The following is a 14,143-nucleotide window of genomic DNA, read 5'->3' on the forward strand; positions in this document are numbered from 1 at the left end:
CAAACATTTTATCCATGGGGGTTGCTGCATTTTTAAGTTCGTTTAGTAACTGGGCAATGTTTATGCCTTTGAAAGCTGAGTTAATTTCATTAATGAGTGTAAAAATATCCGAGAGATTACCATTTAGTGGGGGGGTAGTGGTGTGAGCTCCAATGTTTACATTGGGTTGTGAAGGAGCAGTCGAAAAAGATGGAGTCGCGGCTGGAGGATGATAGCTCTCTCCGACGGCCGTATATGGGCGTGGCTGTTGCTGTCGTTTCCTCCCATTTCTTAACATATCAGCGTAGGTACGCCTACCGGCTACATAGTTATGGGGAGCAGGGCATCCTTTATACGATGCTGGGTGACTAGATGCGCAAGTAACGCATTTTAAGAAAGATTCTTCAACTCTTCCATATTGATCAGAGTGGGGACATTCGTTTGTTTTGTGGAATTCGGCGCACTTAACACACCGAGAACGCATTCAGCAATTCTCGGCGGAGTGACCGAATCTCTGGCAATTGAAGCACTGAACAACAGTCGGGTTTCCCCGATAGTATTCAATGCTAACGTCTACATAACAGAGCTTTTTTAGCTCGTATATAGTATCTAAATTATAGTCGGGTGACTGGTAAATTTGGATCAGGAATAGGGGGAGGGGCCTGCTGTTGAATTGATTCGTCATCTTACTGACTTTGTGAGTTTTGAAGCCTGCTTTTTTTAGGTCTTCTTCGATTTCATAAGTGTCTGTGGAAATAGGGAGCCCTCGTACAACGAGGGAGCCCTCGTACAACGAATTTCCTAGGCTTGTCATTCTTTCCTCTGAGGAGGATGTATTCGTAGCTGTTTTCGTCTAAGTATTTGATGATCTCTCTGTATTTTTCAGAGGTGGGGGGGGGAATAGTTTAAGATTTGGTCCGGATACTTTAGCAACAATATCAAAGCCAATATTTTCTATAATCTTTTTCATGAAGTCAGTGTGGCTCTCGCCAAATCTAACGATTATAGGTTGGATAGGGGGGGGGGGTTAATATTGGTCATTTCAGTATCATTGGGGTCAACCTCCTGAGGAGTTAGGACCTCATAAGTATTATTAGTTTGTAGGGGGGGTGGGTTAGCATTGCGCGTTTGAACGTTTTCTTAGTGGGGGGTTCAGAAAAGTCCCCCTGACTCGGATCCTTCCTTTTAGTTATTTTGCTACAGTTAGTATAGTTAGTTTTAACATTACTTTCCGGTATGGATATACGAGGAATGTTTTCCTCTAACATTTCAAGATCATTTAAGTTTAAAGTATTTGTATCAACAATATGTACAAGGTTATTATCGTAATTAGCAAATTTCTCTTGTGAGAATTGTTCTATATTAGAATTAGAATTCATAGTATCAGCATTAAAACAATTAATAGCACCATTAACAATACGAGAACTAGTTAAAGTGCCACGTACCTTGTCTGGTGTGTAATTCTTTATCTGATAGATTTGGAGTTCCAGGGCGTTAATGGCTTCCTGGTTTGGATCGATTTCATCTGTGCATGGTCTTGAACCCCGTAAAATCATAATCGAGTTTTCGAGGCTCTTGATACGTACTGAAGCATCATCAGCTGGAATTTTTTTTCCATCATTTGCTTGTGTAGTAGCACTAACATCTGATGCGTTCGTTATCATGATTAAGAAACGAGAGCGAAACTATGCAGGTCCGCCCTCTAGCTAATTCAATGATTGATATCTCAGGCAGAAAAATGCTTTTTAAATGGTATAGCATGACAAACTACTATAAAGTGGTGAATTATATAAGCCTTCGAATTATTTAGAAATAGTGGTGGACAAAAATCTACTTAATTGAATTTATTAAACGAAGAATCACAATTGATAAACTACCACTTTAAAATATATATTTGCTGTCCGGAGCAAGTTGGCATCTCTGGTACGCAAACAAAAGGACAGTACAAAGGTTAGGGTAGTCTTCGATGAATCTTCAAAGGGTAAAGGGGAATTGTCATTAAACGATTGTTTAGATTGCGGTCCGGATTTACTAAAAATTATTTTGAGGTTCAGATTGCACAAATTTGCAATTTGCGCTGACATTCAGCGTGCATATTTGGAAGTAGGGATCGCAGAACAAGATAGAGAATTTTTAAAATTTTTGTGGATAAAAGAAAAGGGTCCTAATCTCGATCTCAACAATCATAATATCCAAACTCTTCGATACAAAAGGGTTACATTTGGAGTTAATTGTAGTTCATTCTTGTTGTCAGCAACAATAAGATTACACATAGAGAAATATCGCAAAGACTATGGTGAAGCGTGTGAAATGCTCCATGAACTCTATGTAGATGATATGATCGACGGAACTTCTGACGTGCAGGATGCCTTTCGTTTGAGTAAGGAGATGATATTCATTCTTGGACAAGCTAGCATGAATCTACGTAGATGGACAACAAATTCTCCGATTCTTGGCGAGGCATGGAAACAAGCTTTCATAGATTGCCGAGAAACATCTCAAGAACTAGGCGTACCTTTAAAGATTTTGGGACTTATCTGGAACAATATTGAGGACAACATTAGATTCGACATTCGACAGTTTGAAAAGCTGAGATTGTGCAAGGCGATAACTAAACGAATTACCTTGGCAGCAGGCGGTATGCTTTTTGATCCCATTGGACTAATGAACCCCTTCAGTATTAGAATAAAGCTTTTGTTACAACAGATTTGGGAAAAAGGCATTTCATGGGATGAGTGTATTCCCACTGAAATAAAGGACACATTTATTGATTGGTATAACGAATTAAAGATAATTTGAAACTTGGAAATACCTAGGCAATATTTCGAAGAACTGGATTGGGAGTCATTAGAGATTCATATTTTTTCCGATGCAAGTCCTAAATGTTATGGAGCTGTAGCTTATTTCCGGATGAAGAATATTACGAGCTTTATAATGCCTAAATCTCGCCTAGCCCCTTTAAAGAAGCTTACTTTACAGAGGTTAGAGCTGATGGGAGCATTAATTTCCGCAAGAATTGGAAGTTATCTTAAAGACACTTTCTCTTTAAGTTAAATGAGAAAAGAATATTTTACTGGACAGATTCTACAATTTGCCTACACTGGATCAAGGGTCAATCCGATGATTGGAGGCAGTTTGTTAGAAACAGAGTGATAGAATTAAAGGAAAAAACCAATCCGGATCATTGGCGTCATTGTAGCGGAAAAGATAACCCTGCAGATAAACTTACACGAGGAATGAATGCACAAGCTCTTTTAAACGATACTGTTTGGTTATCGGGACCTCCATGGCTAAAAGAAAGGAATATCCCATACGATGAAAGCGCCTCTTCTCCTGACTTGCATAACGTTGTAGGAGAGAGACAAAAAGTTGTAACTTTACATTTAAAAACTGTATCTATTCAGCCGTTACTGAATCTTGATAATTATAGTGACCTAAACAAAGTTTTCAGAATTACAGGATACATATTTCGTTTCATTCATAACTGTAAGGCAGCGCACGAAAAGAGAATAGGAGCAATCACAGCGAGTGAATTAACCAACGCGGAAACTTACTGGATTAAAGTTGTGCAACGAATTGAATTTGAAAAGGAATACCTGGATTTAAAAAACAATAGTCCCATACATCCAAATTCGAAATTATACGATTTAAATCCAATTTTGTCAGCTGATGATTTAATAGCCTTAAAAGGAAGGTTACAAAATTCAGATTTCGATGTTCAATCAAAGCACCCAATTATCATCCCAAATAAGACAAAATTTACAGAACTCTTAATATTTAAAGAACATAAAAACTTGTGTCACTCTGGTGTTTCGGATACACTTACACAATTGAGAGAACGATTTTGGATAATCCGAGGCAAGCAAACTGTAAAAACTTGTTTGAATAAGTGCTTTAAGTGTAGACGATTTAAAGTTAAACATGGAATTCAGGTAGTTGCTCCATTACCTGCAAATAGAACTTGTGAAGCCAACCCATTTGAAGTTGTAGGCATCGACTTTGCTGGTCCTGTGTACTCAAAGGACCATGATAAAATTTACATCGCATTATTTACATGTGCTGTAACTCGAGCAGTACACCTAGAAGTTGTGTCGAATTTAAGTACAGAACATTTTCTTTTGTCATTCAGACGATTTATCTCCAGAAGAGGCATTTGCCGGATTGTAAATTCTGATAATGCTTTAACTTTTAAAAGTGCTGACATTGAACTCAAGAGACTATACATGAACATTAATGAACTCGAAGTTCAGAACTATTTTAGAAAAAGGGGTATAGAGTGGCAGTACATCGTTGAACGTGCTGCATGGTGGGGAGGATACTGGGAGAGAATGGTTCGAATAACAAAAATCGCATTAAAGAAAATTTTAGGGAAATCATTTGTTTTATTTGAAGAATTGCAAACTATTTTGGCAGAAATTGAAGCTATAATTAATTCGCGTCCATTAACGTATGTTTATAATGAACCTAATGAACCATTCCCTCTCACTCCTGCTAACTTTTTAACTGGAAGAAGATTAACAGCTTTAACTAATTGGTCAGGTAATGCAAATTTTGAATTATTTAAAGGTAAAAGGGATTTGATAAAAAGATTTTTGTATAGGGAAAAGATTCTAAATAATTTTTGGAAAAGGTGGAAAAAGGAATATCTTCTTCTGTTAAAAGGTGCAAATTTCAACAAACATGTAAATGTTAACATTGAATTTAATGTAAATGATATAGTTTTAATAGGTGACGAGAAAATACCAAGACAACTTTGGAAGTTAGGAAGAATTAGTTTGGAAGTTAGGGTTATTTGGAAGTTAGGGTCGAGATGGCAAGGTAAGATCAGTCTCTGTGAAAACGTCTTCAGGGGTCATAAAACGCCCAGTACAGTTATTGTATAATTTAGAAATTGCATCAAATGAGTGAGTAACAAATTACAAGTTGATTTTGAATAAGTGACTGTTTTTATTCTAATTCGAATTTATGGGTTTTTGCTGATATTGTTTTCATAAATTTTTGTATGATTCATTATTTATGTCGGGAATTGTTAATTTAGTAGTTTAATGTAGAATTAGTATTAGTATAGTTTTAAATTCTATTTGTAAATTGTTTTTGAACTCTCTTTCGGGGCGGGAGGATGAGGCAACTCAAGCCACGTATAAGGTTAAATCCCCACAAAAGGGATTTCTACTAGGCGTCTTCCCTAACCGAGGGAGAATTCTGTACCGAGGAATGAATCTTGTACTGGCGGGATAAACATCTCGTGGGATCGAAAAAATCCGATTTGAATGTATAATGACAATCAGAAAATATTTATGTTTATTTGTGTTTATGTTTAGTGTTCCTGTTGTTCTGTTTAATAAATATATAAAAAAGGAAAATTTGGAAAATTACTACAATTTCAACGGACAGGCTATTACTATTGAACAACGCAACCCCACAGGCTTGAAATATAAATAAATACTACACCCTTTCCCAATGCAGCGAAAACCATACACAGCTCTTACATTGATATCGTAAAAATTAGAATTTACTTTTGACGACATTGCACTAGCTGCATTTTCACAAAACTTACATTTTAGTGCGATATTTACTGCCAGGCCTTTTCCGGAATTAGTTTCTTGGCATACGGTTATACACTCTGTATTATTGCAAAATTTACATTTGACAAAAGAATTTATCAAATTGGAAATGATTTTCAAATTTACAATGATATTGAAATAAATTTTCTTCCGAGTTGTTTCCTCTATCTCTGAATGAAACTCCTCTAGAAAGTTTTATTTTCGAAGAACTTTCATTTTCGTACACTGTTTCAGGCACTTCTGTCCAAACTATGCTGGTTTGGATGTGATTTCCTTTTACCAAATTTTTTCGTTCTAGGCATATTGGACGAAAATGTATCACTAGCAAAATTAATAATTTAACAACTTAAACTAAACTAAATAACAGCTATAAAATAAAAAAGAAATCGTTATTAAAACACGCTGATAGAATAGCAGCGTGGTCTAAACAGATTGCTTCAAGACGAAACAAGATTTTAATAGATCGATCAGTAATTAAAGCTTATTTTGATTAATATACAAGGTTATAGCTTCTAAGAATCATACTGCCTTAAATTTAAGCAGTAAGAATGAGAAATAAGAATCAGAGGAGAGAAGTTTCGCTTTCAACGATAACGAAAACTGTCAAAGGGGGCGTGGCTCTTTTGTTTACTTTTTTTATTTCATTTTTTCAGGGTTAAAATTAAAATTTTTTAAAAACAAAAATATGGATGGATAGCTCACAGTACATAGTTTCATATAAAACCAAAATTTAAAATTCGTTTTTTTTATGTTATTGGCCACCCGGCCCTTTAACTTGTTCCATGCACGTCTTAATGAGACATCTTTAACTAAATTCCAAGCTTCCGCAACCATGTACACGCAATCTTGCAAATTTATCTTTTTGTGGTTATCCAACACACCTTCTTCATCCTTTCCTACTACTAACAGCTTCCTTAAAAGTTGTCTTCGGTAAAGACGCTTCATTGTTTCAATAACAGATTGGTCCATTGGCTGCAACAAGTTTGTTACGTTTGGTGGCAAAAAGATTGTTTTAAATTGGCCATTTCCTTTTTCCAACAATTCTTCTGTGGGATGAGTTGGTGCATTATCAACAATCAGAAGCACAGGACTTCCTTCTTTTCCAAGAGATTTTTGGCGTTTTTTCACTTCAAGAATGAAAATTTCATCGTACCACTCTGTAAACAGTGCTGCAGTCATCCAAGCTTTGCATTGGTTTTTATAAAATAGTGGACGTTTTTTAACATTTTTAAATGCTCTTGAGCGTTTTGACTTCCCTATTAACAGAAGGGGTATTTTATGGCTCCCAGTAGAGTTCGCGCCGTTAAGCACAGTAACGCGGTCTATACTAGCTTTATGCCCTGAAGCACTGCACACTCTTTAGAGGCTAAAGTGGTTTTGGGTAAAGCTTTCCATATTAGACCAGTATCATCGGCATTGTATAAGAAGTCGGAATCGTAAGAGGCTGTTATAACTTTAAATTTTTCAGTAAACTCTTCAGCAGCTTTGGTGTCTTCAGATAACTTTTCACCACTTAAATCTAGTTCACGAATACCGTGCCTAGACTTAAAATTCCTTAGCCAGCCGTTACTTGCTTTGAAAGATAAATAACCCAGCTTTTCAGCTAAGATCTTAGCTTTTCCACAAAGAATGGGACCTGAAATTGGGTTCCCTAAAGAACGTTGTTGTAAAAACCACATAAAAACGGCACTTTCCAAATCTTTGTTTGTGGCGGCCTTCATTGATTTTCTCGATGAACATCCATCCTCATTTTCAAGAACTGACACAAAATTTATTTGAGTAAATTTTCTCTTTATAATGTCAGAAATTGTAGCTTGTCCAACACCATATATCTCGGCCAACTGTTTGCCCATAACTCGTTTATCTGACTGTTCTATGATTTTTAGCTTATCTGCTAAGGAAAACACAACACGTTTTCGTTTAGAAGCTGGCCATTCTCATAGCTCTACGACTTATCTCATCACTGGCCACACGAAAGTTTTGCATTTACTCTGACAGCCAAAGTGTTTTACATCAGCTGAATAATCATGTAAGCAACGAAGCTCACCCTATTTTACGTATCATTAAACATCTGTTAGTTAGTCTTCACAAAAGTGGTTTTAACATTTTATTTTGTTGGATTCCCAGCCATGTTGGTATTTCAGGTAATGACATGGCTGACTCTGCTGCAACTCCATTAACACTATCAGTCCCAATTTCTGACATGAAGAATTACATACGACAGTTTACTATGTCCTTGTGGCAACAACACTGAGATTTACAAATTGAAAATAAACTGCACACAATTAAATCCACGCTAGAACCTTGGCCTGTGTTGGAATTGCGCGGAGCAGATGTCAAGCTCACCCGTCTACGTATAGGACATACTCGGCTGACTTATCTTCACTTGCTGTTCGGAGAACCGCCTCCTCGATGCGATACTTGTAACGTTTCACCTTCAATTCATCATATTTTAATCGTTTGCCCATGTTTTAACCAACAACGCCTTACCTTCTTTGGAAGCACGATTTTATATATCAAAGACTTGTTAGATAAAAATCACCATCCTAACAGCTTTGCATTTTTACGCGCTATTGGAATTTTAAGTTGTATATAATTGTTTTTATACTATTTAGTGTTTTAGTAAATTTACCGTTTTATTGACATGCAGTTTTATTGATTTTAATGTATGTAACTTTACAACATTGTTTTAGAATTTTCACTATCTTATCTGATTTTATACGTGTGCTTTACTTAACCTCTTAATCTGTTTTTAAAACCGTGTGTTTGGCGCAGTATGTCCTTTTTTGGACCTTGTGCCACTAAACCCCACATTCAATCTATCAATCGTTTAGAAGCCATATTAAATGCCGGAGTGAACTAAAAAATAAAACAACATATAGCGTGCGAGTATACCGACACAGTCGCAATAACAGACCAGACTGACTCAAAACAAACAGTGGTGAATAGGCTGTACCGCCCACCCGGTGAAGGACCACATCCAATAAAAAGCCGACTATCCACGTGTTTTGCATTCAACATCGATTTTTCCTTCGACCCCTCAGGAATTTCGACTTTCCCAACAATCAATGCAATCAAAATGCAAAAAGTCTCATTTTAATTGCTTCCTTGACTTCTCCCTCCCCCCAAATCCACTGGGCGAACTGACTAGCGCCAACTGGCACAAGCAAGCTGACCAGGGGGTCTAGTGTTCACATTTCTTTCTCAACAAACAACATTCCTAAGATAACATTCCACAACTAACATCCTTATTCATACGGTCTCCCATGTGCTCTTTTGTCACTGGATTCCCCCTCCTTTATTATTCTTCTTATTTATCTTTGTTCTATCCTGTAAACTTTCTCTGCATAAATCTTTCCTTGGCTTTACTAACATTTTATTTTATTCATATAAAAAAAGAAAAAAAAAGAGAAACTTACCTTTTTACTATATTTCCATAGGAATTCTGAAAGCGATTAGGATAATTGGAGTTCTACTGTACTTCTTTTTGTTTGGCGGTTTTTGGGACACAGCCTGGAAATTGCCAAAACTTGGCGATTATCTTGGCGTAGATACCTCATCAGAAATATTCTCTATCGCGCTCAAAGCTTTAAAATAGTTGAATAATCTACACAATATACACTATTTTAATTTCAACAGAATTCAGAATAATTTTTTTGGATTAATCAAATTGGTGCGCAATTTAATAAAAAAAAATTCTGTCGATACTTGCCTGATGCTAAATATCGAAGCGTCACGGCTAATCTCTCAGCAACAGAAATACTATCTCATGACAGTGTTCGGTTTAGAGAAAACAAGAAAGGAAAACTCTCTTCATCCATCCGGACAAAATTTCTGAAGGCGCCCGGATCCTCTCATTTTAGTCTAGCCATCAAAGAAGGATATGCAACCATTTCGTTACGACGTAACAACCACTCTCTAGACCAGTGTTTCCCAACGTGGGGCCCACGCCCCACCGGGGGGCAATTTGATTGTAAAGGGGGGCAATTCAAAAATGGACTAGACATGAGTTTAAACCTTTTGCTCTGGGCCATTTAAATGCAATGCAAGATTTCGATGACAAAATCGAAAGAAAAAAGCAAATTCTTAAATAATTGCGGTCAATAAATATTATGTGACTTAGGGATTTTTTAAGGGACAAACCTGAAATGAAGTATCTGTTTACAGTCGATGGTAAAGCATTTGTGAGTTATTTAGCCAATATCTTTGAAAAGCTGAATATATTAAATAAGACTAGAGACTGAAGCTAACCAAATTGGAACCTAAGATAAAATCTACGTGCAGCAAGTATCAAGGGCAAGAATCTCACTATATTTATTATAGAAAAATCTTTATTAAAATTATTTCGAAATAGAATTTTAGTTTTTCATTCTATGTTCTGAAAATTTACTTACTTTGTTTCGCTAACAATTTCCTAAGTTTCTTAATTGAACAATTCGATTTTTTAATATTAAAAATTATGTATATGTCACATAGGGGGGGGGGCATAAGAATTTTAGAAAACTTAGGTGGGGCATGGTTCAAAAAAGGTTGGGAACCACTGCTCTAGACCATTTTGATCTTTTTTTTTCTCGTAGCTGAAGCCGCTACAACAACCAGAATTGTATCGGAAACTGCAATTGTCTCGTCACTCATTCTATACAATAAATATAAGTAATATTATAATTTTATATTATTAGTACTAGCGACTTCAACGGCTTCAAAAGCTTTTCTTGTTAACTCGTAAAAAAAAAGTCAAAACATGAGCTAAGCGCAGCGCAGGTTTTTAATCCGACCAATCAGTGACATTCAAGAACTTGGATAGTATCAACGAATCATCCAACCTCTTGGACAGAGAAATTCTTCCAATTTCTCGGATTCAAGAACTTGAACCGTGTAACATCCGAATAAATTAGATTTTTCGTTAGGGTTAAAAGTATCCATATACTTAAGGCCGTTTCAACGCTAGACGTCAACTCGAATTGTAGAAACTGAGTTGGAGAAAAGGAAGTAAGTGACTGTGGCTAAGGGCCAATGTATTTCGGGGTAACATTTTTTGGCAAAACTCAATATTTAAAGGGTTTGCCCAAAGTTTATTACGCATTGACACTCATCACCTTTTTTTCTCTCCATTTTGCGTGTATAAAACAGGTATAATTCCCTGTTACTTATCTTATTCACTTTAATATTTTTACACCATTCATATTTCGTTTAAGTCATCATTCCAAATATTGGTATAATCCAATTACATTTAAAATAATGTATGACACTATTTTTTATTCCTTCATATTAGTAACGCTTTTAAACATTCACTCTGCTCTAGAAATAGACTTATATTATAAATATTAATATATAGGTGTTTTAATTTTATATAAATTGTTCTAGGGCTTTCAATCTCCTTTCTACGAGTCCCCAAGAGTAAATGAATAATACAACCTGTATAACATTTTACATTATCTTTCACTCACGTAGCTATGTAATATATAGCGTGTATAGTCATTACATCTAAGATTTGAGATCATATATTACTTAAAATTTAAAGTACTGAATGGCTTTACTAATCGGGGGACAATTAATTTTCATTTAAAAGTTTTCCTGAGGGTACAATTAAAATGTTATTTTATATATTTGCATAGCTGCCAGCTTCAAAAAATCTCAACGTGTAAAAAAACGAACAACCAATATTTAGCTAAAGCATTTACTCAATTAGTGAACGTTGAATTCAACACTAAATTTTAAGTTTTTTAAGTCTATTTTAAACCAGGAAGTAATTATTATTGAAGAGCAAAAAGCTCAGAAATGTTATATTTTATTGACAAATAAAAGCAGAAAAAATTGAAAACTTAATAATAGCTAATAATCGTAAAACGCACAATTCAAAGCATTTTTGTATAAAACAAATTCAAGATTTTGCAAGAAAAGCAACAGTTGCCTTTTTCAATGCATCTGTTGAAAATTTTCTCTCTTAACACTGCTTTGAATTGTGTGTTTTAACTACCAACAAATTTTCCAAAGTTTTATTCGTCATTGTCGAGCGAAATTTTAGATTTTTTTTAACAACACTAAATATTCGCATTACTATGTGGAATAATTAAGATTGATAAAACAATCTTGGCAAGTTGCTTATATTTAAATTGTCCATTGGCTTCTTTGATTTGCATTATATCAGCCCATTGTGCATCCATACGCTTGTCATTACTTACAATTTCACTTATATCTTCCAGTTGAAAGGAACAAAATTGATTCTGAAGTTCATCAACTGTTGTTTCTACAGTTTTAATTAATCCAAAAAAATTGAACATTAGAAAATCTTGTAGATTCAATTCTGGCTAAGTCATCCACTATTTAGCAGCATTTATTAAAACCTCATCATTCAAGGGAAATTTGTTCATGATATAGTCACAGGTTGCAGTAAAATAATTCACACAATTATGGAAAAATTTCCTCCTCCGTTCAGCATTAAAATTTCGATACTTCTTTAGCAGTTGCACCGCTTACAACATTTCTGATAATTCTTTATGGTTTTCTTTCTCATGATATTTAACTTTAATTAAATCTTGATCTTTAATTGCAGAGGGTTTTAAAAACTTGCTAAATAATTCCTTTAATAATTGGAAGTATATGTCTCTTAATTTATGTATGTAAGGAGAATCAGACTGCAAACAAAACATTTGTCTTTTCAAATATTGTTACACTATTGAGGATAAATAAACTGTATGTCTTATTTTCAGAAGAAGAAAGAAACATAGAAAAATTTTCTTCCCTGCTTAGAATTTTAGAATATTCACGTGAACCAAATTTAGGTTGTTTATTACTTGAAGAACCTTCATCTGTGTTTTCTCTCTTAGTGGTCATGGATTTCACCTTGGGTGTACTCGTATTACTGACACTCAAGTCGGTGTGTGATTTTTTCGGAATTTGATAGGTGCTCAAAGAGACCGACACTGTCTTGGACTGAGCTTTCACTGACTCTTTAAAAAATTCACAAAGGGATCCCACTGCTTCATTAGTCTTGATAAACTACGACCTAAAGAGAGCCATCTAGTGCAAACATGTTTCAATATTTTGTGGGCTTCTTTATCATGTATAGCCTGAAAGTGTTTTAATGCATCTTTACACTCTTTGAACTCTTACTTAAATAAATTCAAAATTCTAGATTTTTTAGAATCAAACTCTTCTTGAATCCTATCTGGTTTTGGTAGCAAAGAGGATAAAGCTGATATCTTCAACATTCAGATCCAACTTACGTTTTTTCGCTCTAATATCTTTCTGCTTTATCTTTCTCACACATTTCCTCTTATCCACCTTACGGTCTAATTTCTTGCATAATTTATTGGGTCTGCATTTAAATGAACGTCTGTAAAGGGCTTACTTATTTCCGTATCGAATTAAAAGATGAAACTGCTGCATTACACCTCATGGAATAAGAATTCCTCAAACTATAGTTAATCCTTTTCTCATCGGTATTTTTTAGCAACTATAGAATTCAGCGACTCTGCTAAGTTGTTGTTGGCGTTATATAATAAACTTTTAGCATGTGAATATAAGTTGTCTAAAATTTCCATTGGTTCGAAAAAAAAATCCCATCCTGCTTCATTTCTTCAACGTAGTTTTGCACGCCTTCCTCCACTTCTTATTCATTTCTCTTTCATCATTTCGCATCTTATGTTCTCCCTACTTTTATGCATCTTTTTCGGATTTCAAAGGTATTCTTTGCATTTGTTACGTTTTCCAAAAATATGGTAAGAGATTGTATTAATGTCAGTTTTGAGCTCTTTCATTTTTCGAATTTCTGCTTTTCTATGGTGGTTGGACGTAAACTATATCGTTGCCGCATTCTAAATAATTATGCACCTAGAAGTTTCCGAAATTATATTTTGAAGCTAGCGTTTTTTTTTTTTTTTTGATAAATCTATAAGTTCACTGCAAACATTTCTAATGAGTTGATTTTTGCATTCCATTTTCTCTGCCATAAAATTGCCGTATGGAAGAGAATTTAGAATTTTTTTATGCACATTGCTATCTCCAATCATTTTTGAGCACTTCACTCCATACGTATCCATGCTATTGAGGGAGCCATCAAGTATAATGCCACTTTCCATAGCGGAAAATAGGCCACTCCAGTTTTGGGTTGGTTGGTTGGTTGGTTAAAGTTTAATGGCACAAGAGCCAGAAGTGGCTATACTGCGCCAGTCACTAGGTAAAAAAAATTGCACTTTTACTTATATCAATGAATACAGTTTTATTGTTTTGATGAGATTGTGATGTATAGGGTCACTAAGTAGGGATGAAAGATCGGGATAAAATCTGCCAAAAAGTTTCTTCCTCAAATATTTGAATCGTCTGCTTTGCAGTCAGTCAATATGTGTTTAATTGAAATGTTAACTTGACATAGAGTACAGCTGGGTGCACGTTCGGCTTTCAGTAAATGCATATGCGTGAAACGAGTATGACCGATACGTAGTCTATTTATAATAGTCTGGGTTTTGCGATCAACAGCTAATGTCTTACAATTATCAAGATTAGGGTAAATTTCATATAATTTATTATTATTTTGCGTATTCCAATGATTTTTCCAGGCCTGATGAACTGAAGTTTTAAAAATGTGTTTCAGGTCTAAG

General features: G+C 35.1%; 2 protein-coding genes across 2 annotated transcripts; both read left to right on the top strand.

The window, feature by feature from the left end:
• The first annotated feature begins 2,289 nt into the window (after positions 1–2,289).
• Positions 2,290–2,778, top strand: LOC147803151 (uncharacterized). The gene has a single exon (XM_087152930.1). The coding sequence runs from the start codon at positions 2,290–2,292 to the stop codon at positions 2,776–2,778; it is 489 nt and encodes a 162-aa protein (XP_087009056.1).
• Positions 2,779–3,215: 437 nt separating this feature from the next.
• Positions 3,216–5,812, top strand: LOC147803152 (uncharacterized). The gene is made up of 3 exons (XM_087152931.1): positions 3,216–3,673; positions 3,884–4,518; positions 5,778–5,812. Exons 1-3 carry the CDS (start codon positions 3,216–3,218, stop codon positions 5,810–5,812), a joined length of 1,128 nt encoding a protein of 375 aa, XP_087009057.1.
• Positions 5,813–14,143: the final 8,331 nt, after the last annotated feature.

This window comes from Parasteatoda tepidariorum, chromosome 10 (genome assembly GCF_982258835.1).
Source record: "Parasteatoda tepidariorum strain Cologne lab strain chromosome 10, Ptep-v5.0, whole genome shotgun sequence".
NCBI classification, from domain to species: domain Eukaryota; kingdom Metazoa; phylum Arthropoda; class Arachnida; order Araneae; family Theridiidae; genus Parasteatoda; species Parasteatoda tepidariorum.

Bases quoted from the DNA above. Each gene is read 5' to 3' on its own strand.
- LOC147803151 (XM_087152930.1), top strand. From the start codon at position 2,290: ATGCTCCATGAACTCTATGTAGATGATATGATCGACGGAACTTCTGAC.
- LOC147803152 (XM_087152931.1), top strand. From the start codon at position 3,216: ATGAATGCACAAGCTCTTTTAAACGATACTGTTTGGTTATCGGGACCT. The intron at 3,674-3,883 runs GTTACAAAATTC...CTTTAAGTGTAG, and splicing joins TTAATAGCCTTAAAAGGAAG to ACGATTTAAAGTTAAACATG. The intron at 4,519-5,777 runs GTAATGCAAATT...ACACTGTTTCAG, and splicing joins AGCTTTAACTAATTGGTCAG to GCACTTCTGTCCAAACTATG.